The sequence below is a fragment of the Botrytis cinerea genome, chromosome 1, assembly GCF_000143535.2.
Source record: "Botrytis cinerea B05.10 chromosome 1, complete sequence".
In the NCBI taxonomy this organism is placed as follows: Eukaryota; Fungi; Ascomycota; class Leotiomycetes; order Helotiales; family Sclerotiniaceae; genus Botrytis; species Botrytis cinerea.
The window spans coordinates 3,531,221-3,556,582 of NC_037310.1; the positions used below are offsets into that span (position 1 = coordinate 3,531,221).

Sequence of the window (25,362 nt, forward strand, 5' to 3'; positions counted from 1 at the left end):
TTGTTTCGAGGGAATTACGCAGCAAAAGGTTAAATAGATCAATAGATAGATGGGTGAAACAATTGATAATCACAGCAAGGAGTTGTGTCCACCGAAAAGACCTGTGTACACGGCCACCTCTCCTGCCTCCTCCTGCTTATTATTCCTCTTGCCTCTCTGCCTCTCTGCCTCTGCCTCTCTGCCTCTCTTTTCACTCACGCGTGCTTGGGTAGATGCTGATTATGTGTAGATATGGGTGTATCTGTACGGACCGGGAGCACCCCTTTCACTTACCTATGTGCCTGTGCCTTCTACCTGTACGCCATGTACACATTTCCCATATGTCTGCTCTCATGCACTGACAAGTATTGGATTGTACAGGTCGGTCGGCACAGATATCTAGATCCCTTGCCCCGAATGCCATTTGGTGAAATGCGTGTTTCGTTGTCTGGGCATTCTGTGCGTCTTTGCATGCTGAGACTGGCTCGAGACGACGGGGTACTCAGGTCCGATAGCAGATAGAGACGCGCGCTAGTCCCAATGGGGCACTAGTGAAGATCTTAAGTTTCCTTGGAATTGAATAATGTCGGCCATTCTTTCGGTCCTGAATGCCAAAACTTAAAGACTAAAATGTAACAGGAACCCACTTGGGCGCCTGGACGCTTTACGGAGTACTCCACAGAACAGTTCAGCTTCCGAGATTCGGCCTGGATGCCTAAGGTCTGATGCCTGAGGCTCGAGACCTGATGTTTGAGGCCTGATGTTTGAGGCCTCAAACATCAGGCCTCACATTGAAGGCAGCCACCGTCTCTTAGTTTCTTATCCTAAGCTTCTGATCTCTCGTCGGTGAAATATATCCGAGATTACCTATTATCTCAATCTCAAAGTCAGCTCAAGTCACAACAACCTTGGTCTCCAAAACAAGCAAATCACAAGCCAACCTTTTGCACATCAAACTTTGGTCGGCCTCCGGATAATCTACATTACCTTTTCCATACTATTATCTCAAAAAGCGTGTAAATCTCGCCCTTCAAGTCATAAACATGGTAATTAGTTGCCCTCCCCCCCCCTTGCCCCCTTCCCCCTTACACTTTCAGGTCTTTCAGAACTTGAGAACCTAATCAGCCCAGTTCTTCCTCAATTTACTGACATTTGGACTCGCGGGAAAGCTCGGAAGACTTACTCACTATGCATTCGATGCTGTCCTACGTAAGTAACGATTCCCTTCCGATTCCTTCTTGCGGCGAAAAGTTGGAAAATGTGCTGACCGTTCTTGATACAGTCTCAGCATTCTTGGCTGGCATGAAGAGATCAACTGGTTTAACGTGTGTTGACCCCTATACCACCCTTTGCGGCCATGTTGCGAAGTGATCAACTAGCACTGCAGATGCAAAATTTGGATTTCCTGATCTGGCGGTGTAGAAGGCTAACAATTCCCATTCTTCGGGACTCTAGACCCAGCCTTAAGAAAGATGTCACCGAAAACAAAGAGATCAACGGTTGGATCGAGAAATATCTTGGGGTTGGTGAATGGGTTATGGATACATCGGTAGCCTTTGCAGGCTCATCCGGCTTCTTTGAGAGAAAGAGATGATTGCGGCCTTCGATGCGGATATGCGAAGAAGAGTACGTGCATCTCGGATGCGCGGAGGGAATGAATTCACGGCAGATATCTTGCGATTTGGAGAACGATCGATAGGGGTCGAAATCCCATGGAGTTTTGGGCGTTTTGCAAGGATATATCCGCTTGAAGGTGGCGGTATAACGACAATATGGTTAAGGGTGACGGGAGGTACTCTCTTATCCAAGAGTTAGGATACTTTTGCGGGCAATGGAAGGAAATGAAAATGTAGCCAGATACAGAAGATGTACTGCGAACTATGTATATTTTTCTTCAGAGCGCATCTCCACATCTTGATACCCATCTTCCGAAGGGCCAGCCGAAAAGACCCGAAATCGAGTTTTCCTTCTAGACTTTAAATATATCCTTCTCTGTCCCCTTTCTACCTGGGTCTTCTTTACACCACACTCTCCCCTTTTCCTCACTCCTCTATCTCTATCAGATCTCCAAGATCTCTTGACCTCTCTTGGCTTTGACTTTCTTATCCCTCTCCAGCAACAAAAAGGCCCCCAGTAAACGGACGTGTCTGTCTAGCTCGTTACATGTAAGACCTCCAAGCCTATCTTCAGCTCAGCCCTATCATGTAAGGTTATGTCTTGCAATCAAAAGAAAACTATTTGGAAACACAAATTTCATGTGAAATGTCAATTGGGCTCTGGATTGACTGGTGTTAATGGCTTCACATCTTTTTAATGCAGATCTTCTACATCCCTATTACTTATATGCGACTTTACTTCGCTCGGCACTCGTCCCGTCACTGAACACCTGGGCATTGGTGGTTAGCGATTCTCTATAGGCTACGTTCGGGAGATCTACAGGCTGGTGGGGGCGCAACAGCCCTAAATCTCTAATCGGCTCGCAACCATTCCACCTCATCATGTTCCTCTTTCGATCTTGAATCCGCCGCAGTTTGCAAATACACACTTCGACTTCAATCGTCACTCTAAGAAACTGGCATTGATGTCATACTATTCTGGGGAAGTTTGCTTCATTATGCCAACAGAAATTCCACGGAACTTACTCCTGGGATGAGATTATTCATCCTCAGGAAACACCATCGCCATGCTACCACCGCCTACTTTAAGCTTTACAATTCCTTCTGTCCACGATAACTTGAGTCTCGAGTGTCGCATCTACCACCCATCAAGTCTAGTACCCACCTCCATCTCGCAGGCTTTGCCATGGAGAAAGAAAGCTGCTATTGTTGCGCACCCTTACGCTCCATTGGGAGGCAGTTATGATGATGCGGTTGTTGGCTTGGTTGCTTCTACCATTTTGAATAATGGATTCGTTGTGGGAACTTTCAACTTCCGGTGCATATGACTACCCATCTTTTATCATATGCTTGGACATTAGACTGACTCACTTACTATCTCCAGTGGTGCGGGCTCCTCAAAAGGGCATACTTCATGGTCCTCCTTGCCCGAGCAAAAGGATTATATATCATTTCTCGGATTCATCGTAACCTATTTGCATCACCTTTCTGTGCCATACTCATCCAGACCCCCGTCGTTTGCACATTCTGATCCCCAACTTCACAACCTTGCTCCTGTCCCATCAGAACGCTTAATGCAGCCCACGAATGATAGTCTTCCAGGTAAATCTACCTACGCAGGATCAAGCGTTGACAGCAATGATGCACAGCCTCTGTTACTACTTGCTGGTTACTCATATGGATCTCTCATTACTATAAATCTTGAACCGAGCCTCCTTGGCATGCTAGCCCCTTTTCAGCAACCAGCCTCTGGCAGTCCATACGCAGACATAAGATCTCGAGCACGATTCTTAGCTACCCAGCAGAATGAAATAATCGAAGCTACATATTCATTGCTTCGAGCTGGAGGTCATCGGAGAGGCCGTAGTCTTCAAGCAGGAGAATATATGATAAGTCACAAAACTCGGTTATCTAGCTCGGGGGTTAGAATGGGTGGAGATGAAGATATCAAAAGAGCCAGTCATGATATGCATGGTTCCGGGGCGAGGCGATCTTTTTCTGTGGATGCATCGATGAAGGTCAGAAAGAGTATGGACAAGTTCAAATCTATTGTTCAACACGGGTCGCCAAGGAGAGGAGAAAGCCATTCTTCGTCGATTAATCCGGGCCAAGATAGTTTTACGAATGTGGGAATTTCAGAAAGGCACTCTCGTGATAGAGAAGGTGTCAATATCATGGAAATTCTTGGAAATGATTACAAAGTTGCCTACTTACTGGTTTCCCCTTTACCTCCTGATGCCATAATCAACAATTTGGCCAGTATTGGGAGCTTCAGGTTGACTTCCCTCCTCGGAAAGCAAAGTCATAAAATAGATAACAACATCAAGTTCACAATTGATCCTACGTTGGTTATCTATGGGACTGGTGATCTTTTTGTTCAAGTTAAAACTGTCGAACGTAAGTAAAAGCTAATTGCTACTAAATTTTTGAATCATCGGGCACTGACTTTTGCTTTCCAGGTTGGACTAAAAAACTGTCGAGTTTATGTAAGACTAGAGGATCTGCGAACGGAGTAGTTTTTAGGTATGAAGAGATAGCTAATGGAGAGCACTTTTGGAGAAGTCCTAAGGCTGCTAGGCAGCTGATGGAGAAAATCAGGTTCTTTCTATCAGAGATTCTGGAATGAACTTCTTGCATGGCATGAATTGTCGCATGATCACATAGAGTAGAGATGATCAATGATAGTGCTAATGAAACTATGAAAGTTCATGACAATGATTATTTCTAAGTTTCCGCCGAGATTTCTATACCCAGATGTCTAGTGTAGGCTATGACATGCACACGTAACTAAATCGAAGAAGTGAAAATATATCAGGGGAACTTTGTCTGTTCTCTGTTCTCTATTCTGTTGAATAAACAACTTCCAAGTGGCTGCTGTAGTGAAGTGATGAGAGGGTAGTGTTCCTAATCAGAAGAGCATGTGACCATTTAGTCATGGTATATTATGAAGGGCTTCGGGCAGGGTATTCAATAGTTTGGATTGTAGTTTAATAGTACATGGGTTATATGTTGAAAAGGAATTAGAAATCTGGAGGTTGGTGTTTTAGTTAAATTCTTTATTTTAATTGTTGAACTACAATCCGAACTATTGAACAACAATCCAAACTATTGAACACGCTGTTCAGAAGGGGTGTATATGTTATTCGTCAAGTGCTGCTGTTTGTGCTTTTGAAGTAGGAGGAAAGTTGATGGTGGATGGATTAGATATTTTATTGTTACTGTGTTTCAATTTAACTGTTCGCAAGTGTCGAAAGCAGTCAGTAGCCATTGAAAGCAAACTAGGATAGAGGATTGGCAAAAAACCACCAATAAGCTCCCAGCAATTTGCTCCCCTCAATATAGTTCCTCTTGTTAAGTTTCTCATTCGGACCATGGGCCCCATCATCTGACATTCCTACTGGCAATAACATGATACTCTTATCTCCTAGAGCCTTTTGCAAATCAAGTGTTACTCCAATACTACAAATTTGTCATACTGTCAGTCAAGAGATTCTACACAGAGATCCCAAATGCCACAACCCAAAAAGAATATAAACTAACCTTCCGCCCTCTCTCGTCAAATCAGGCTCCGTATGATAAACTTTCTGCGTAGCCGCCTTGCCAGCCTTATAATTTGCATCATCAGGCGATGCAAGCCAATACGGAGCAGTTTCTCCAAACTGTTTCGCTGTGCATGTATTTTTACTTCCAAGTTTGTCAAACTCTTGGTAGAGATAATTGATGGTGAGATCAGAGACGGTCTCCTGATCCATGGATGGCACAGTGCGGATGGAGAATTTGGCGGTTACTTTGGGGTAGATGGCGGTGGTTTGGTCTGGGCTTGAATCTGCCCCTGCGATGCCGTGCTAGAATGAGCGAAATTGGTTAGTTCCTATGACGGAAGGATTTGAAAAACAAAAGCTGTGCAAAGAAACAAGCGGAAAACTGTAACAGATGAAATATTGAATACCACAGATAGTGGTAGCTATGAAAGAGTGGGGTATGAAAGAGCTGATTGAGCTTACGATGGTGAGAGACGGATACCTAAACCTGTGCATAAGAGTTTTCTTGGGATCATTATAGATATTCGCATCGCTGCCAATAGTCTGTTGAAAATCTTGGGTCGTAAACTCTATCGTGGCATATTCCTCAAACTCTTCCTTGGACACATCATCCACAAGTTCGTTAATCCCCGGGATCAAGATTTTACCCTGAGAGTCCACAAGTTTCGAAAGCAAAATCACTAGATCCGTCATGGGCTCATATACACAGCCTCCGAACATTCCACTGTGGAGTTGAACACCTGCATGTTCCACTGTGAGGTTAAAATAATTGATACCGCGGAGTCCGTATGTTAAGCAAGGTTTCTTGGTCGTAAGCCAATAATTGTCAGAGATGCATGCAGCATCGACATGTTCAAAGATTTTGGGGTTAGCGATTGCAAAGTCTGCGAATCCGGTGGATCCAGATTCTTCCATTCCTTCGAAACAAAATATTAGATTGACCGGGACGTCGACTTTTGCTTCCTGATACGCTTGGAGTGCGTTGAGCCAGCCGAGCACGGGTCCTTTGTCGTCGGTAGACCCTCGCCCGTAAAGTTTCTTGTCTGGATCTTCGCCTTTTTCTGTGATGGTCCAGGGGTCGGTGTCCCACTGCAAGATTGAAGAATCAGTACTGTCTGTTAAGGAAAGATATGTGAGGGCAAAATAGGAGGATTGCCATTTTATAAGGAATTACAGACATAACAATATTCGGCATCGCCAGCCGAATCGAAAATGAGAGTAGAGAACTTAATGAACAAATCAAACTTACGCCTTCTCCCGGAGGCTGAACATCATAATGGCCATAAATCAAAACAGTCTTCTTCTTACTGTCATACGCCTTTGGATATTTGGCAATGATAACATCCGGCAACTGAAGTTCTGTTCCTGGTTCTTTCCCCAACGAATGTCGGTCCACAGATGCATTCAACTTCGTGAGTTGATCTTCCAGAAAATCCGTCATCTACTGCGCGTCAGAATACAAGCTTGTAACATTTTATATATATGAATAGACAAGAATATACATACAGCAACCACATTGTTACGCCCTTCGATCGTCCGCTCGGAAGAGATCGATGGGATCTTGATCGCGGGTGCGAGTCCTGGATTATAGTCAGATCATCTATCATTTAATTATTCGCAGGCTGTCTTTTCTTGACTCACGATCATGGATAATGTTAAAGTTGGGAGCGGTAGCGGCAGCAAGCTCATCAATCCTATATTACACAAGAAGCACTCAGTGATTAGCAACGACTTCAAGAGTTCCTTTTTCAGAGACCTAAACACATACTTCCGAAAAACCTGGTCCAATTTATCAGTAGCCATAGTTAATTGCGAAGAAAAACTACTGTGCTTCGTAATCGCAGACAACAGATTTGAAGGGGAGACGATGGTATATACCAGCTGCTCGCAATTCTAAGACGGGATAATAAACTTTCCAAAGTAACACTCACACTTGGGCAGGATGTTGAAAAGAATATCACACTTAGGCCGAACTTTTGGTGAGATATATACACAAACTCAGCACCACAATTCCACAGCCGATCGTCTCACAAAGTCACATTTATGCATGTATCTCTTTACCTCAGAGTGCTACAACTAGAACGCTTCCCTCAATCACACACAATATTTTTCAGCTAGTACGCAAACTCCCCAATGTCATCACATCACCCAAGTACCACTCCACATGCCAACACATCACCCAAGTGCTACCTCCAAAAATGCGGGGAATTTCTCCTAAACCGCTCATCACACCTCGCGCATCGCAGTTGCAGATGCAGATATCTAGATGCACTTCCCTCACATTGTAACACCGTAACACCCAAACACACTAACCCATATCGCAGCCTCAGCCCCTCACAATCTTCGAGCTCCCGTTCCACAACCAGACAGCAGGCTCGGTCGCCGGAGCGAATCCGTGCGGGGTTTCTACTCTCGTGATACTGTTGTACAGACAGACAGATAGACAACCCGTTGCAGTAGCTCGATTATGAAGTTTAGTGACGAGCTGAAATCTGGGCTTCGAACTAAAGAGTTGGTGTACGAGGCGGGATTCTTGTTGCAGATCTGGAATGTGCGAGTTATTTGTGTGCCGTGCCGTGCGATGCGATGCGGTGCGGTGCGATGTGATGTAATCTCACTGCGCGCGCTGATGGAAACGTCTTCTTGCATACTGGTGAATTTTACAGAAATGCGTACCAAAGATATGCATTGCTGTTACTAAGCACGAGGACTCCGCAAATCGGGGTCTCCGAGGATGAAGTCTCAAGAGAGGGGGAGAGAATGGGCTTCTGTGAATGTTTTGAGAAAGGTGCGTAGAATTCACAACTTAGGTTGTGTACAGACGAGATGTTGGAGATTTGAGAATTGATGAGGTTCGCTCACAGATAGCTCGAGTACCACGGATGCGCTCATAGAATGGTCATTCTTTTACTCATTTCATTTCACCATGATTTATGTTGGCAAAACTGGACACACATTTGATTTATCCCAAGTAACCGAACTAATGAGTGTTCAAGAAAATACCCAAATTACAACCCCTCAATGTCTGGGATAATCGTAAGGATAATCCGCACTTGCTATCTGCCTAGCAAAATACTCATTCTTTGCATTCTGCTCCTCGATAAAATCATAAATATACTGTGGTGCAACCCTCGCTTTGCCCTCTGGCAGATTATTTTTGCCCGAAATCGGCTGTCCAAGTTTCTCCCAAAAAGGTATTGCGCCCTCCCAGTGCTCCGCGCAGAGCTCCTTGTCCTCGACATCGTTTTGGACTTCGAGGCCTAGCACCCTGGGCACACTATGCGTGTGCGACTTTTGCGCGTTGGGGGTGATCTTGATGATAGAGACGTACTGCACATCTGTGCCGATGGGCCGGAGATGGTCCCAGCGATCCGGGATCTGCGAGTTGACGATACGCTTCATGATCTCTTCTCTCTCACTCTTGGTATCCTCGGAAACACCAACCAAGCTAGCAGTTCCGTTGAGCACCGTGTTGGCAAACGAGAAGCCCGTGGCAAATCCTGAAAATCCAAGATAGTGACTATTGACTGTGCTAGCCGCGACGCTGACGCAGATGTCAGGATCGCCCTTTTCGATTCCCTTGAGACGACCCAGAACCGGTTCTTGCACGTGGCCGTGTACATACAAGGCTTCTGGGTCATCGTTGCATTTGAAGATCTTGCCGACGAGATAACAAACAGTTGGGTACTCGGAGTCTTTCGTGAGAAATGATACGTGCAAAATGTGCTGGCGGTTGATGATCTCTTTTGTGAGATTGGCGTCGTATTCATCTGAGAGAGGTGATGGGATCAGCAATATTCAAGACGATCAAAGGAAGTTGGAGGTCATACTACTCCATGCTGGGGCTGGGTTAGCTGTTGATCCGGCCATCGCTTCTGTGTTTTTGACTAAAGACGAGATATAGGGGCTAATGTTAGGGTGAAAAACTTAGACAATTGTGACAACTAAGTTACTCATTACTGGGAGAAAGAGCTTTAGAATATGATGTAAAAGATCGAAGCTACTTCGCTCTATATGATGATTTGTGACTGTAGACTGAGCCTATTGCACAACAACATGAAAAAGAAGAAAACATCAGAAGTCTTATTTTCCCACCCGATACTCGGATGAGAAGTGGAGGCTCTGCATATGACATGACACCGTAGATCCATACTCTCAAAGTTCACACCACATATCTTGCACACTTGTGAACTGTGATGCACTATAGTACATGTGTGTGCTTTAGGCCTTCCCCATTGCCATACCCTTATCTCTTTCTTTTCATTATCCGTGGGAATATAATATTCACCTGATCACCATGACACCAAAGCCAGCACTGCACAACCTCAAACGTCATATTACTCCGTCACCTATAATTCTCGGGGTGTCCAAACGCTAGATAGAGAGTTTTCCCTCATTAGCCAGTCGCCGCACACACTCTCAATGAAATAGAAACGTAAACATCGTCCGATCTCCACGTGTTCGATGCTTAATGCTTATTTGCACGCTCAAAGTTGGGCACGCAATTTGTACACTACTTAACCAAGACAGAATTCTCTTCGATCCAGATACACACAGACACGCATACATTCATTTATCATGACGAACCGTGTGTGTGGACCACTCTCATCTCTGTATCGACCATAATAACACAACATAACTAGCCACCTATCGGTTACAATTTATCCGCTGAAGCATCCTGCACCGAGACCGATTAGATGGCGTGCATATATCTTATTTCCGCGACATCCCGGCCCCAAAGAATTGATTTGTCGTTCCTGTAAATCTTCAGCACGGGAGGTGCATTACCCCGCAGTATCGTGTTTCTTATCTATAAGAGTTGATGTCGTAATGTTTGTTTTAGACGTGCGTGCGTGCTGCTATATTAGAGCTGATATGCACTGCTACCAATCGAGCATGATTTCCGACGTCAGATCAACGCAAGCGATTAAGGTTAAATGCGGATCCATCAGAACTTGTCCCCGCATGCCATGTAACTTTGACGCTAATGAATGTCAGGCATACCGAAAAAGAAGTCCATTTTCAAAATTCTTGTTTAAAATAATTGATCAATTTTTGATGGTAAAGTATATGTGAGTATTGATAGGCTTATAATGTATGATTCTTCTAATTTTACTGACTTTATAATATTGTTTCATATTGTTATTTGTTTCCCAAATAACAGTGTTTTTGAAAGAGTTTCAATTTTGGCGAGTTTAGTGTGCCGAATATCCAAAATGCCAAGTGAGTACTACTCGTGTAGTTTATCACCTTCTGATATGTGTCTCTAGCTTTAGAGATGCATACTTTCTGGTAACGCAAGTACAAGACAAGCTAATTTTTATGTGCGTAAATAACTTGTTCTTGTCCAACAAAAGATAGTACGAAAGAAGATCTCTTATGCCCCACTTGAATAACAGAGCTGCTGAGACAACTCCCCTTTGGCGTGCTCATTCCTTCTGCAATGTTCACCGAGAAGAAAAACTCAGCTAGCAACAAGTTGGTTGATATTTCCGTTCTGCAATGACTCGTTACAAAGCAGAAATCAGATGACATTTTTAGGTAATTCATGTTGCTACCTCGAAAGAGTAAGAATTTTCACCATCCTCATACTGCTGGCAACAACAATGCAACTATCTAATCAAGGCGGACGGCGAGAATGGTTACAACAACTTCAGGGCACCCAAAGATATCGTACGGCATGACTCAGTGTAACAAATGTGCCAGTGTGATGAAAATGGGCTCGCTTAGGACTTTCACGACCCCTCATTCCTATTCCAAGCATACGCATAATTACAACCACCGCGTACATATGACTATTACGTACCATCCGTACCTCACTCCCGTCTCCCGTCTATCAGCCCTTCATAGAGACATCCCGTCTGCATGCGCAAGCATATACACTCATGCGTGTTGTAATGTAGCGGGAACCGAACTGCTTTGTGGGTCGTCACTACCGACTGAATGAAGAATATATAAAGAGTTGCTAGAACCACGATGATTGCAAACAGAAACCCCAGGTCCAAAACAGCTCCTCAATCAATCAATTCATCCTTTCTTAACACCAAAAAAATCACCCATCATCCATCTTTCTTGATTCTTGAAGCATCTTCTCTCCAAATTAACCCAACTCGCCACCATGCCCACCTACGCACCCATCATCACAGAGCTCCGCGATGAGCTCCTCCGAGAAGTCGACGATCTTGACACGGCTGTGCGAAATGCCCTCGCACACGACATCCCTGACATGAAGACCTACGGCATCATATCCGGCAAAGGCTTTCTCGATTTCGCAGACTGGTTGGTGCGCGGCTGGATCCCCACCGAAAGCACCAACGGTCGCGACATCTACTACATTCTCTGCATGTTCTATTTCGTGCTTGCGCAAGAACCGTTCGGCGTGCGTCAGACATCCATTGTTCCCAAGAATGTGAATAAGCCACTCACTCCGCTCTCGGACTGGCTGGTTCGATTCGCCAAGGAGATCGGGAGCATTATGGATAAGCCCGAGTCATGGAATGAGACTTCCTTGACAAGCTACCGAAATTCCCCTCAATTCCGTGTGTTTGAAGCTGAGGACCCAAAGAATTGGAAGACTTTCAATCAATTCTTCTATCGCAAGCTTAAGGAACCACGTAGGATTTTCGGGCAAAACGATGACCGTATTGTCACTTTCCCCGCCGATTCCACCTTTGCCGGTGCCTTTTCCATCACCGATGAATCCGAGGTGATACTTAAGAACATCCCTTGGAAAGTCTCAGACATGCTCGGTAAATATGGGAAAGAGAAGGTCCCAAACTTTGACAACAAAACTACATACGGAGAATTGTTTCAAGAAGGAATTTGGACACATAGTTTCCTCAATACTTTTGATTATCATCGACAGCATGCCCCTGTCTCTGGGACTGTCGAGATCATTGATGTGATCCAAGGTGCTGCTTATTTAGAGGTCCTCGTCGAGACAGACAAGAAAGCTGGTGGACACAATTTCCTTGCACCCCGACGACGAATTTCCCCCCGTATGAAGAAGCGAGAGTCCAATGGAGCCACTACCCTTGACGCTCCTGATTCACCCGGTTACCAATTCTTGCAAACCCGTGGAATTCTCATTATCAATAACGAACATTTGGGTCGAGTAGCTGTCATGCCTATTGGCATGGCGATAGTTTCCTCTGTCAATATGAACACGGATTTACTGGGCAAGAAGATCAATAAGGGAGATGAGATTTCGCATTTTGCTTTCGGAGGATCGGATTGCGTCATGATGTTTGAACAGAAGGCCAGAGTTTCTAATTTCCCAGATTTGGAGGCTGGTGAGCATTTCTATTATGGCGAGAAACTCTGCAAGGCTCATTACAAATAAGCTGTTCCATGTAGTCTCAAGAGCAAAATTGCCGTCAACTGATGGGACAATGTCTTGGTTTCGTTGTCATTCTTTTGATGTTTGACGCGGTAGTTATGTTACTGTACCCAATTATCTTAGCCAGCTTAATATATCAAAATTTGATCTGGTAATCACACCAATTGCCTTTGACCGAGTGATAATATGATTTTGAGAAAACTCGCTGTTGAATTTGGTCACAGTGGAAAATGAATTAGTTGAATTGAGGGTATAGTTTAGAATAAGGTTGTGCTCATCGAGAAGCGTAACCACTTAATGAATTGACGCTAGTACCAATTAGGTCATGGCGCCAATGCTATTCGGACTTGGGGGGTCTGTTGGCTGGTTGATAAGCAACCAAGAAAACCGTATCCCATATGACTAGATCAATTGGTGATGTATATGGAAATAGCTGAATATGTGTGCAAGCCTTCAATCGAAGCCCTTTCATGGGTCTAGTGATTCAACACTACATAACGGTTCTCAAACTTTACAAGAGTCATATGCTATAAAGCTTTGCTGTAAAATCCTCTTTGTGTCCCCGATCCAGTTATCTCGTTTCTAGCACGATGTCTGTGAATCTCCCCTGGATGGAGTGAAAAGATATTGTTATTCCTTGGGAATGATATGATGACACTGCTATCCTGTCAACCAATATATCAACCTTCATCGTGATATACGTCCAGAAGGCTCGAAAGAAGCAAATCAATCCCATATCTCAATGTCTCTGAAAGTTTTCGAGACTGATGCATGATGATAAACTAGAACCTACTTTGGTTTTCTAAGAACGTTCATACAAAAATAATCGAGTACAATGGCTTAATCAACTTTGTACGGGTTACCCACTTCGAAAATTTCGACCACTTGGCTGAGGTTTTAAGAATTTCTTGGTGTATTGTTACATTGTCTCCACTACATTTGGATCCCCGGGTTAATAAAGTTCTCATTGACAAGTAGTCATTAACAACTTCTGGATACACTTATCTCGGAAACCGTCTCCATACCACCGAAGATACCATATCAATGAAATCATCCCGACTATATAATACAGCATATAACGAAATAATGAAAGAGAGAATACTGCAGGAAGCCATGATGGAAATCAGACAACCCACAGAAAATAATCTGTACACTATGAAGGTCTCGGAGTCGCTCCTTCCCATTCTGTCAAACGAATAGATGCTGTGTTGGTACGAAATCTAGAAGAACATTGTATTTGGATTCCCAAAATACCTATTTTTACTACATTGTTTGCTTCTGAGCTATTATTGATATCAACTTGATAATATTAGGCACACCAACAATGCAGGAGGAGAAGCCACCTCGGTCATTCGCTCCTGACAAATTAAATGCAACCATCAAGGCAAAGAACCACATTTTAAACGCGTGTTATGAAGAGCCACACCATCAAGGCATGAGTCGCTGGTGTTAACACAGTCTTTGGCGGATTTTGCTGTCAGCGTACCTATGTTGGTGCTTTCCTTGGTGATTATGAAGAAAGCTCTCAACCATTTTTGACGGCGCTCTTATCAAACCATTGCTATGATTCTTAACAACAGGTGGTCTTGAATTTTAAGTTGAAAATAGGAGTAGTTCAATGGGTCTGATTGATTCGATCATTGAATTGATCACAGTCAACAAGCTTACTGAAACTGTTCCCCATTGAGAATTCATCGCGAAGCAGGGTATTCAGCATCCCGTACTGGCAGACCGGATCTAAGCTCCCGATGTTTGGAAGTCGTTAAGTGATCCAAAACAGATCCAGCATTCCGATCCATTGGAAACTGTTGGAGGCATCTAGAGATTTAAAGTTGTCGGCCGGTAATTCGGAATATCAGAGAACCTGGCTGGAGGAATCTTGATTTAGTATTCTATGCTGCTTTGAACGCTTCTTCTGTGTCCCCTCGAAATTATTTGCAACGCGAGAGTACTTTTCTTCTGGAAATGGACGCTCATGTTGATATAATTAGGTACATATGACATAGTAACGCGTCGGCCAAAATCATCATGCAAGATTAGTAATCAACATTCTTTTTTCCACCTCGAATCATGCGCATCGGATCAATCACTTCATTGTTACATACACCAAAATCACATTCTATCCACACTACTTTTATTCGTTGCTACGTAGGTGTCGATCCGGTTTTGCAATTCCACATTACATCGAAATTAAATTTCTTCTTCTTCACGTCTCCTCTGCATGATGCGAATAATTCTGGTTTGACGAGGGCGGTGTGAAGTGAATGAGATCTACCTACGCATCCATTCGTGCTGTCAAAATCCATGCAACTCCGAAGCTAGAAGCATATACCACAAGATGGTGAACTACAACAGGACTAATCCATTTTTCATAGTAGCTGAACTGCATACTTTCTGGTTGCTCGAGTAGGTAAGAGGAGGCATCTTCAGATTTAAGGTTCAATTAGTTGAAACATGATACTTGTTTCTATTCTACAAAGATGTATGAGTTGTATGAAAAAAGCAACAAAGCACTCTATAAATAAGAAAAGCATGTATGAATCGAAAGACAAATTATTTTTACATATTTTTTCAAACACTTCAAGAGTCCTGCTGTGAGGTTTGAGGTCTTACACTACATTACTCCGGATTGTACCACCAATATCGGGAACGTTCTTACCGTCTCTCATTAAAAATGGTTCGCTTAAATGACAAAGTCTCGTCACCAGTAGTCTTGACACCGGAGATGGGTGCTTCCAACCAAACAGTTGTGACTGCCAGATATCAAGGAACGAAAATGGATTGCTTCAATCAGATGATCTTGTCGCATTGGAAAGACTTCTCACGTGCAATTGAAGATGAAGACTCTGGACTCGAGCCAATAAGGGCCGATGGCTCTAGCTTGAACCTAGCGACCTTGGTTGCCATAGCGAGGTAAGTGACACTTCTGACCGCGACGTGTAAGCAAGTCATTACTGACACAAACCTCGAAGATACCGTCGCAAAATATCACTCAGCGAAGAAGCAACCAGAAAGATGAAGAAAAGTGTAAATGCTTTTCAAAAACGGATCCAAGACGGCGAGTCAGTTTATGGTGAGTTCACACACTTTTGAGCAAACGTAAAAGCACCATCACGTAAGCTCATACATTCGAAGGTGTCAATACCGGTTTTGGTGGAAGCGCCGATGTTCGACCAAAGAACATCTCCGAAGTATCTGCAAGCTTATTTCGAATGCTTCATTACGGAATTATTTCTGGTCCTCTAGATAGTCGTCATGTTGGAGAGTTAGCAACAAACGACCCAATGAGCGCTGTGAAGCAGAGGGAGTCTAAAACTGCGAAACTAGCAAGATTAGCTATTCCGTTATCTGATCCCGTTTGCTCAACCACCATGCCAGAGAGCTGGGTTCGTGGTGCAATGGCTATTCGTGCCAATACGCTTGCCAAAGGAGCCTCTGCAATTCGACCAGTCATTGTTCAGTCTCTGTTCGATCTTTTGAACAAGGAAATTATCCCAGCCGTGCCACTTCGGGGAAGCATATCTGCTTCCGGTGACCTTAGTCCGTTGTCATACATAGGTGGAGCACTGGAAGGAAAGTCGGCGATTCAGGTTTACGTCGATTTTGATCGGAAACGTGTTTCAGCAGACAAAGCATTATTGCAAGCTGATATAGCCCCCGCAGTTTTCGGGCCTAAAGAGGGACTGTCGTTGGTCAATGGAACAGCAGTAACAGCTTCCGTTGCAGCTTTAGCCATGCATGAAGCCATTATGCAAGCTTTGCTTTCACAAATTCTTACTGCTATGTCTGTTGAAGCACTTTCTGGTACGGACGAAAGCTTTAATCCTTTTTTTGCCGAGGTCAGACCCCATAGAGGTCAGACGATATCAGCCAAAAATATTCACTCATTCTTGGCTGGATCCAAGTTGACAAAAGGAAATGATACTCAAGAATTTCAATTACGACAGGATCGCTATTCTATTAGAACTGCATCACAATGGATTGGTCCATCACTAGAGGATCTTTTGTTATCCTACGAGCAGGTATCAATTGAGTTAAACTCCACCACTGATAATCCCCTTGTTAGTGATGACGGAAAGATACGTCATGGTGGAAATTTTCAAGCGAAGTCCATCACAAGTGCCGTGGAGAAGACTAGACAAGCTTGCCAGTCGATTGGTCAAATGTTATTTGCACAGTGTACCGAGTTGATAAATCCAGCAACAAACAACGGTCTTCCTCCTAATCTGGTGGCAGACGAGCCAAGCGAATCCTGGATGTTCAAAGGTATTGATATCATGATTGCGGCATTGCAATCTGAGCTTGGTTTTTTGTCTAACCCCGTTGGATCACATGTTCAGACGGCTGAAATGGGCAATCAAGCTTTGAATTCTCTGGGGCTCATCTCGAGTAGATACACGCTATCGGCTTTGGAAGTTCTGACGCAGCTTTCCGCGGCACATCTAGTGGCTGTATGCCAAGCTCTAGATCTCAGAGGAATCCAAAATCTATTTTTTATGAATTTAAAGCCTAAGTTTGAGGGCTCTTTCATTCAGTGCCTTGGAAAATATCCCGTGGCACGCCCTAGTGAATGGGACGATCCCATGGAGACGAAGGAATCCTCCAAACTACAACTGCTCCTCTGGGAAAAACTGACAACAACGCTCAATTCGAGTTCAAATATGGACTCGACCACGCGCTTTAAACATACAGCTCAGTCGCTTCAGGCAGTCATTCTTGAAACGTTGGAGCCCAGTCTAGAAATGTTGCAAGTTTTGAAATGCTGGACCGAATTGTGCTCGGAGCAAATGATTTACGCCCACACATTGGCAAAGAGACAACATTTTGAATCAACTGCGATGGCTAAGTTCTTTTTGGGCAAAGCTGGTGAGCGGATGTATCGCTATTTACGCAATGAGCTCCACATACCTTTCGTTGATGAGGAATACCTCAAGTCTTCGGAATGGTTGCCCGAGAAGCCTGACTCATATCAATCTGTCGGAAGTATGGTAACCGCGGTGTATGAAAGTATGAGATCGGGTGAGCTATATTCTGTTGCTATCGAGTGCTTGAAAGATGCAGAAGAGGAAGTAAGGAATGAATAGAATGAATAAAGTATTGCACGGACATTCTTTAGATAACGATCATTCAATATTAAAATATTACAGTAAAAGTTGTAAATCAATGGCACTGAAAAGCCGTGAGAATCGTATTGCTATAGACGTGAAAATACCTTAAAGATTGACTTAATTGGTGGTGTATTTAAGCCCACTTCTACAATGATAAGCTTACCTACGGATGAAAATCAGCCACATCTTACCACCACCACACTCAAAACGTGACTGCCTCAGATGCATTACCAGCGCGAATAAAGTCATCCTTCACAGATTAAAACAGGTAATGACTTCAGATCATCTCACATATTTTGGAACGAATATGGAACTCCCCTCATCTGCTACTTCGATTGCGGATGCTGTTGACACGGGCTCAAAACCCGAGGAAATCCCGAAAGCCAGTGAGACTGACAATAATGGAACCAGTAATGTTTGGCGATCGTGGACTCCCGGCAGCGAGAGTGTCAAAGAACCTTTGAAAACATTTCATAGGAAGACTAAGACTGGATGTATAAGGTGTAGGACAAGGAGAGTGAAAGTAGGTGGTGTATTTCCTTCGGCACGTGATGCCGTTCGTGCTACCTGGGACGATATTTGAGAGTTGAAGAGAGCTTTGGATTGTGAAGATGGCTTGACAATCAGTATGGTCAATCTAAGTATACAGGGAGCGCAAATCTCAAGTGGGAGGCCCCCGGGATTCGCAATGTCCTTTCAGACCCCTCACGCCAATTCTGACCATCGATCTAGTGCGATGAAAGCCAACCAAGTTGCCTCAAATGTGAACGGCATGGAGTGGAATGCAAGTACGAATCTACTAGATCCAGAAAGATTACAGAGAGCCCCGATACGGAGAACATTACTGCTCAAGAACTACGCACTAGATTTCCCGAGACCGCCGAAAGACGTCTACGAGAACTTACTCTGCTTCATCACTACACAACCCACACGAGCCGAACAGTAACCCTTAACAATCCAGCCAATCGCGACCAAGCTGCTATCGATATATTTACACAAACTGTACCTGAGATCGCTCTAACAAACGAAGCACTTCTATATTCAATCTACTGTATATCATCCCTCCACCTCAACGACAAAACACCCTCATCCAACGCAGAAGCATCCACTTTCACCCGCGATACATCGCTAGTAGACGCCTACACCTACCTCGACATGACACTCCGACTCCACCGCCAAGACACCCACCACCTCACCCCCCAAAACGCCGACGCCATCTGTCTAACCTCTAGCAATCTCCGCGTCTGCGCCTTCGCCATGCTCCAACAACGTTCTCTATCCCCCTACACTCCGCCGTCGGAATGGATCAAAATAACCCGCGGTGCATCTATGGCTTTCAAAGCCGCGTGCCAATGCATCTCATCCCGACATGTAGATGCGAACGACGAGGCGCAGAATAGAAGCGTGGCATGGATGTTTGTGAAACGCATGCCGGTTTTGGCTGACCCTGTAGAAATGCTCGATGAGCAGAATGCGGGGATGTTTATCCATTTGTTGAGGAGAAGTCATTCAGATTGGGAAAATGAGGAGTGGAGCGAGGAGATTGAAAAGGCGTATCGGTCTACGATTTGTTTTTTGGGATATGTGTATAAGCATATTGAAGCGAAAGCTAATCCAGCAGTGATTACGCGGTTGTTGATTGGGTTTCCATTTTTTATTGAGCAGCGCTTTGTGGAGTTGGTTGACGAGGGGAAAGATAGAGCGTTGGCTTTGTTAGGGATTATTTTTGCGCTGTTTGTGAGGGTCAAGAATATTTGGTGGATTGGGTTGTGTGGAGAGAGAGAGACGAGGGGAATACTCGGAATTTTGGGGGATGAATGGAGAGACGTGAGGGAGGAGATTGCGGAATTGATTAGAGAGGGTGAGATGGATATATATGAGTTTATATGAATTAAATTATCTGAGGAGCCGTGATCGCAGTGACGTTCAAGGAGTAAATGAATAGGGTGATGAAACTCTAGATCAAGCTTAGCTATATTGTTGTAAGAATTCAAAATGTGATACCTAATTAATAACTCGAGTGCAGTCTCAATCTTGAACCTGTGTGGACGCATCCGAAAGCGAAGAACCATCTATGATCGATGCTCGTTTAGATCTTTCATCATCCCTAACACCGAAAATAACAGTGGCGGATGTTTTAGGACATTCCAAGGTAAGATTGCAAAGTGAACCGAGAGCGATAGCATTAAACTCTATGTCAACTACTTTTCCCAATCACATTTTTGGTACCCCGAGCGTTGAGTGTTAAACTTCCGAGACTTCTGTTTTAGATTTTTTTTTTTTTTTGACAGCTTCTGTCCGAAATGCTTGAGCTGAGATTCCTGGGAATATCGACGTACTACGAAGGTGGGGGCTTGGTTGTGACTGAAGTGATGAAATCTTCCGTTCTACGTTGTCGATCTTGTATCGTATCCGAACAATGGTGAAGATAGAAATGATGTAAACGCCTCGTGAGAAGATTGCACCCTGCGAAAAAGAGTCAAATCTGTATCTTGCAAGGTTATGGAGCAGAATCTCGGGAAAATACATATTCCCCAAGCCTTTTCTGTCGAAAAATGATACAAATAGGGGTTTATCCGAATCGAAGGTAATATTACGTAGGTGGAAAATGTCGAAACCTAAACGAGCATGTGAGGTAGAAATTGTGGAGGGAAATGTTGCTTTTCAATACAAGGACAGCAATCGGATGGGTTCAGCTGAAGTTGATCCGGATGTTTCTCGGTAATTGTCGACGGATTACTACGAAGTACTTTGCACAGCATCTTGACTTGAGTTGAAGAGACATCGCTAGGAAGTCCAGAGTGCATACTCCGACTTTGATCGACGTTTGTCTTGCTGCAGTAGTGCAATAACCTTGTCTTGTCCAGACTTCTACTAGCGACACACCTTTCATGCAAGACCCAGCATTGTCTCTGAACTAATCGCACCCCTCTAGAGCGCTAAAGTAACAGCAATCACTGTTCTTCATGAATCTAGAATGAAAATGAAAAACATTTGCTTTCAGTCAACTCCTCCGGTCCGCCGTTCCCTCCGCTCATCAGCTTGACATTTTCCCATCTTCCCATCTAGACCAGCCTTACTTTCAAGACATGTCCTATGCAACGCATTAGCGATCGACTGTACACTCGATCTTCACTGCCTCCACGCCCAACGGAACCTTCTCCAACGCAGCAGCGAGTCCCGAGATTGCCGACGTGGATACGCGATCGGCACAAGGAATCCGATTGCAGCCAAACTCGTCACATGACTATACGATAACAGCTTAGTTCTGGCACGCCTTGCGCGCAAGGCGAACACAAAAGCTGCCAACGCGTCCTTGGTGAGGCAGGGAAACCCTAGCCCGGGCAAGCCTAACGCCACTCGGATATTCCATGCGAAGATGTATGGAACGAATCACCAGAGAAGAGGAAAGATCATGCACGATAATAAAGACACAATGGTTTGGGTATCTGGAGTGTCGGGATAGGGATGGAATCCTGGATCTAGATTTCTGGATCAACTTCCTTGGAATATACCTAGATTGTTCGTTCGGACGGAGAATCTCTGGCCATGGAATGGTCTCTGCGAATCATTATTTGGGTAGGGCTACAGCGGGGATTCGTCAGCACGAAGTAGGGATTATCGTATGGACATGTGACCGTGGCTGGGGTTGGATTTTCTTTTTGCTTTTTCTTGTCGACCTTCTATTTTCGTCTTAAGGTTGGTTCCAGTGTGCGGATTGGTGGTATTCGGACCCTGGATTCCAATAAATGATGCGTTTATTATGATTGGAACTTGCTGCTATAGGTGCATATCGTCATGATGGGTCCACGCCTTGATATTTGATGGTAATGGAAGATGTTTGTGGTGAAGGGCAGGTTGGTGTGGAGACTGCAATCAATGGCAGCTGGGTGGAGATGAGGATATATATAGAGGGCAGGTACTCGGTCGGTGAAGAAGAAGTTTTTCTGGAGATTACATGGAAACGATTGAGTTTGCTATTTAATTGATTAATATTACTGTGGTATCCTCGAAAGAGAATTTTATTTACGATTGTGTTTAATACTCTACTTATTATTGACAAAACATATCTTCAAATACGCAAACGAACAGACGTAAAAAGTATAGTTATAGAAAAGAAGACATAATGTGTTTATTCGGCAGTAAGTAGTTTTCTTTCCTTACAACTCCAATTTAACACATTGTATTCCCACCGAAATCCCTACTCCGACTTCTCCAAATATTTCCATGCTAACATACCTCCCTTCATAGTCCCTAAAGACGAAGACATAGTCTTTGTTGATCGTCGGGCTCCCCGCCGTAAATCCACCCAAATAGTCCGCGAAAGACGTTCCCACTCGTCTCGCCCCGTATCCCGCGTCTCAGAAACAGTCATCAGACAACACAGCCACCGACCTTCTACACCCATGTCCGAAGTTCACCGGCACTCAACCTCAATGACCGAGATTCACCGCGGTGCGCCCAGCCATCGGCATTCTAGTTCCATGACGGAAATCCACCGCGGAGCACCTAGCCATCGACACTCTAGCTCTATGACGGAAATTCACCGTACTCACACTCCCGCACCACCGACCCCAAAGCCAGTTACTCCTGTTCCCCCTCCCGCGTCCGTTGCTCCTCCACCACCACCCCCACCAGCCTCGGTAGGATTTCCTCCAGGATATGCCCCAGGATATCCCCCACCTCCCATGTCGGTTGCGCCGCCCCCTTCACATCACTTTATACCCCCGCCCTCGCCATCCATTATGCCCGCGAGCCCAGCACCTTCATACCGCGATCTATCACCTCCTCGCGTGCCTACTCCACCGGAAGAAAGCAGAGTCGAATTAATAAAAGTGGAAGAAGAACACTGGCCGCCGCATTCCCATGGAAGATCCAGTCCGAGCGCAATCCATATTTCGAGGAGGAAGAGTAGGAAGGGGAGTGTTTCGAGCGGAAGAGAGAGAGAGAGAGATAGGGGTGATAGAGAGGAAATTTATATCCAAAGAGATCGCATTATTGAGCGTGGTACCCCATCTCGGCACCCGTCTTCAAGCCCGAGCTCGTTCGCAAGGAGGGGGAGTAGAGGAAGCGGTACCCCCGAACCGGTGCAAAGTGGGTACCGTACAGTAGAGGGAACGGGATGGGATGATAGAAGACCAATCACGCCGAGTGGATATAGAGTTGTAGACGGAGCGGGAACCAGGAGAGGAAGCGGGGTTGGAATAGGAAATATTCATCGAGAGAGAGAATGGGAGAGAGAAAAGGTATCACCCTCGGAGTTTGGCGGGAGGAGGGGTAGCATTCCCTATGATAGACCGCGAAGTTCTGGAAGATTTGCAGAGAGGGAGAGGGTGGTAATGGATGAGGGAGGGAGAAGAAGGGAGATGTATAGAAGGGCTTGAGAGAACGGAATACGCTTTTATGTTCAGGCCTGATATGTGATCATCTTGTGCGTGGTTGCTTTTCTGGTCTCCCTAGTGAGGCGATGACGAGGTTGGATTACTTTTCGACGCTGTTTTATACTTTTTTAGATTGTACGCATACTGAGCGAGCGCGTGAGCGAAACTCTATTAGATAATTAACACCTGTTTTTATTCCTGGCATATATATTAGATCGCTCGATACCATAGCATTCAATATTCCATCTGTTTCTATATTGAATCACTACCATTGCCAGCTCATGTGTAACAAGCCTATTTTGATACGCTAGTGCTATTAATGAGTAAATATCGAGCGTGATAGCGCAAGCACTTGTCAGCATAGAATGAGAGGGACAAGGAATTTCCAAAGTGTCTTGAGTAAGTATGATAGTACACATATCCCTCTTTGTCAATTCCCGACCCCTTCTCTCAAGTGTCCGCCTCTTTTGACAGGTAAAGTGGGGTCTGAATCGTTTCGCAGACACAACCACAGGTCTACTCATATAGTCATACCAGCTTTTGATTCTTTTCTTACCATAAAATATTTTGACATCAAGAATCGAGATGTGGAGTTGTCTTCGTGTAATTGGAATAATATGAGTGAGATTCTTCGGACTTGATAATAGTGTGTGCGTGTGTATGTGTGTTCTTGAGTGCAATCTGGTTCAGTGATCTTGCATAAAAGAAAGTCACCTCATCTTCTTTTGCCGCGGAAGGAGTCCGAGAATAGAAGGTGAGTCGTTTGGATGTTTTTATGGGCTGGACTGAGGTGGTTACCAGTACATTCAGGGAGGGCAATTCTTCAAAATTATGTGTCAATTTCCATCTAAACATGCCGAAAAATAACCAAAAGTGGCTAGCTTTTCGACGCAATCGACTTCCAGAACTTCAAACACTAGTCATGTTTAATTCATATAGCTCAATGCTAAATTGCTTATATGTAGACCTGGATTGAAAGCTCTGGAACTTCTGGATATAATTTGGAAATTATCTTTTGAAATTAGCTAGAAATTGAATAACATTTGATCTTTGCAAATTTCCATCTTTCTTAACCCCATAACTATCCGGAAGCACTGCTCGTCCTTGTCCTATCAGTAATTGATTTGAAAATAGCCCTCGTGCTAATTGTAAGAAGTAATCATCACTCAGCAAATCTTCACACAATCCAGTAGGCTTAACGCAATATGTCATCAAGGGACTGTAGCACAACGACAAATGATGTGTGCTGCTGACTTGATATCAGTGAGCTCTTCAGTTGAGGTTAAACTGCTCTGACGGTGCTGACACGATTTCAATTTCTCTTGGCAGGACCTCGTGTAACGCATGCAGGCATTGACAATGCTACTCCTGCAAGTCTGCGAAAAATTCATGTCTCTGTCGCTCCCCATTCTGGTGCTTGTCTTTGTATACTTCTGTTGGCTTTGTACATCCCTCTCCTTTCTCATCGCGATGATATGAACAAATCTCGGCTGCCCATCTTCCTTTATCTATCAGAAGACCTGGATTTGGTGGCTTATTATCCTCAGTGAAGTTCTGGAAGTACGCAAAGAAGTCTTCGAAGAAGCTGCTATGCTCTTTGTAAACAAGCCAGAGCTGCTTCAAGCGGTCTCTACCAGGAATGATGTTAGGTGTTGTTTCGTCGTGATAGAACCAAGCCAATCTCTTGATGCAAAGCAGTCTCAATGGCGATTTATCCTCGGTCTGATCCCAGATATAATTGACCACTTCTGGTAGTAGATGGTTCACATAGCTGGGGTTTTTGTCTTATAACCAGAAATGATCTTTGATACCATTGATGACCGTATTTTCCAACTGATAAAAACACCATTTCTCCGATAACAGGTAGAGTTTTATGAATGTATCAAATTGCGCGTGAGTCTGATTGAATGAAACCGTACGTCTATATAGCCATTCAATAAAGAGTGCTACAGCATCTGAGCTGTCTTCTGGAAGATAGATTTTTCCCTCGGCGCCTTCTAGGAAAGGGCCACAAAAGGCTTTGTTAAAGTAGTCGCACGAGTCACATGTGAGCTTCTTGTGTACTGCAAACTATTTTCTCTTCGGCCCAACGATGAGTGTAACGATTTCAAGGCCGAGGGAGCTAGAGAGAGATTGTCAGTTGTATCCAATTGCTATTGCGTACAAATGAACCACTCACTCTCTAAAATTTGGGCATACAGCGGGTGCTGGAGTACCTGCTACAATCGTAGAGGACATTTTGTTGCCTGGTGCATGTAATATCATCTCAAATCTGCAGCCAACTGTTAGTAATCGCACAGGTCACAGAAGAATAAGGTTGTATTCATGCTTACAATATAATAGACCGGCTGAGGTTCCTTTCTCTTTTTCGAACCGATGCGACGAGATTCGAGAAAA

The 25,362-nt window shown here is 44.4% G+C and overlaps 8 protein-coding genes across 11 annotated transcripts; 6 read left to right on the forward strand and 2 right to left on the reverse strand.

Moving 5' to 3' along the window:
* The first annotated feature begins 840 nt into the window (after positions 1–840).
* Positions 841–1,985, forward strand: BCIN_01g10110 (hypothetical protein). Of its 4 annotated transcripts, none has more exons than XM_024690885.1 (4): positions 841–1,025; positions 1,110–1,188; positions 1,262–1,304; positions 1,435–1,985. In XM_024690885.1, the coding sequence occupies exons 1-4, from the start codon at positions 1,023–1,025 to the stop codon at positions 1,571–1,573; spliced, it is 264 nt and encodes an 87-aa protein (XP_024546655.1). In that variant the 5' UTR covers positions 841–1,022; the 3' UTR covers positions 1,574–1,985. The 4 variants fall into 4 exon arrangements, with proteins under 4 accessions (XP_024546655.1, XP_024546656.1, XP_024546654.1 ...); XM_024690886.1 differs by having other exon boundaries at positions 1,441–1,985; XM_024690884.1 differs by having other exon boundaries at positions 1,149–1,188.
* A 505-nt stretch (positions 1,986–2,490) lies between these two features.
* On the forward strand, positions 2,491–4,414 carry BCIN_01g10120 (hypothetical protein). The gene is made up of 3 exons (XM_024690887.1): positions 2,491–2,913; positions 2,980–3,992; positions 4,055–4,414. Exons 1-3 carry the CDS (start codon positions 2,663–2,665, stop codon positions 4,219–4,221), a joined length of 1,431 nt encoding a protein of 476 aa, XP_024546657.1. The 5' UTR covers positions 2,491–2,662; the 3' UTR covers positions 4,222–4,414.
* Positions 4,415–4,631: 217 nt separating this feature from the next.
* Bcdug2 lies at positions 4,632–7,096 on the reverse strand. The gene is made up of 7 exons (XM_001556480.2): positions 6,906–7,096; positions 6,779–6,831; positions 6,644–6,717; positions 6,387–6,578; positions 5,600–6,226; positions 5,136–5,440; positions 4,632–5,054 (listed from the first exon to the last, which is right to left on the reverse strand). Exons 1-7 carry the CDS (start codon positions 6,938–6,940, stop codon positions 4,874–4,876), a joined length of 1,467 nt encoding a protein of 488 aa, XP_001556530.1. The 5' UTR covers positions 6,941–7,096; the 3' UTR covers positions 4,632–4,873.
* An 853-nt stretch (positions 7,097–7,949) lies between these two features.
* BCIN_01g10140 (hypothetical protein) lies at positions 7,950–9,357 on the reverse strand. The gene is made up of 2 exons (XM_001556479.2): positions 8,968–9,357; positions 7,950–8,907 (listed from the first exon to the last, which is right to left on the reverse strand). Exons 1-2 carry the CDS (start codon positions 9,005–9,007, stop codon positions 8,156–8,158), a joined length of 792 nt encoding a protein of 263 aa, XP_001556529.1. The 5' UTR covers positions 9,008–9,357; the 3' UTR covers positions 7,950–8,155.
* A 1,679-nt stretch (positions 9,358–11,036) lies between these two features.
* Bcpsd lies at positions 11,037–12,674 on the forward strand. The gene has a single exon (XM_001556478.2). The coding sequence runs from the start codon at positions 11,256–11,258 to the stop codon at positions 12,477–12,479; it is 1,224 nt and encodes a 407-aa protein (XP_001556528.1). The 5' UTR covers positions 11,037–11,255; the 3' UTR covers positions 12,480–12,674.
* Positions 12,675–15,010: 2,336 nt separating this feature from the next.
* Positions 15,011–17,704, forward strand: BCIN_01g10160 (hypothetical protein). Its single transcript, XM_001556477.2, has 3 exons — positions 15,011–15,389; positions 15,449–15,549; positions 15,612–17,704. Exons 1-3 carry the CDS (start codon positions 15,151–15,153, stop codon positions 17,558–17,560), a joined length of 2,289 nt encoding a protein of 762 aa, XP_001556527.2. The 5' UTR covers positions 15,011–15,150; the 3' UTR covers positions 17,561–17,704.
* Positions 17,705–17,793: 89 nt separating this feature from the next.
* BCIN_01g10170 (hypothetical protein) lies at positions 17,794–19,812 on the forward strand. The gene is made up of 2 exons (XM_024690888.1): positions 17,794–18,107; positions 18,317–19,812. The coding sequence occupies exons 1-2, from the start codon at positions 17,856–17,858 to the stop codon at positions 19,472–19,474; spliced, it is 1,410 nt and encodes a 469-aa protein (XP_024546658.1). The 5' UTR covers positions 17,794–17,855; the 3' UTR covers positions 19,475–19,812.
* A 1,742-nt stretch (positions 19,813–21,554) lies between these two features.
* BCIN_01g10180 (hypothetical protein) lies at positions 21,555–23,236 on the forward strand. The gene is made up of 2 exons (XM_001556475.2): positions 21,555–21,726; positions 21,836–23,236. Exons 1-2 carry the CDS (start codon positions 21,711–21,713, stop codon positions 22,966–22,968), a joined length of 1,149 nt encoding a protein of 382 aa, XP_001556525.1. The 5' UTR covers positions 21,555–21,710; the 3' UTR covers positions 22,969–23,236.
* Positions 23,237–25,362: the final 2,126 nt, after the last annotated feature.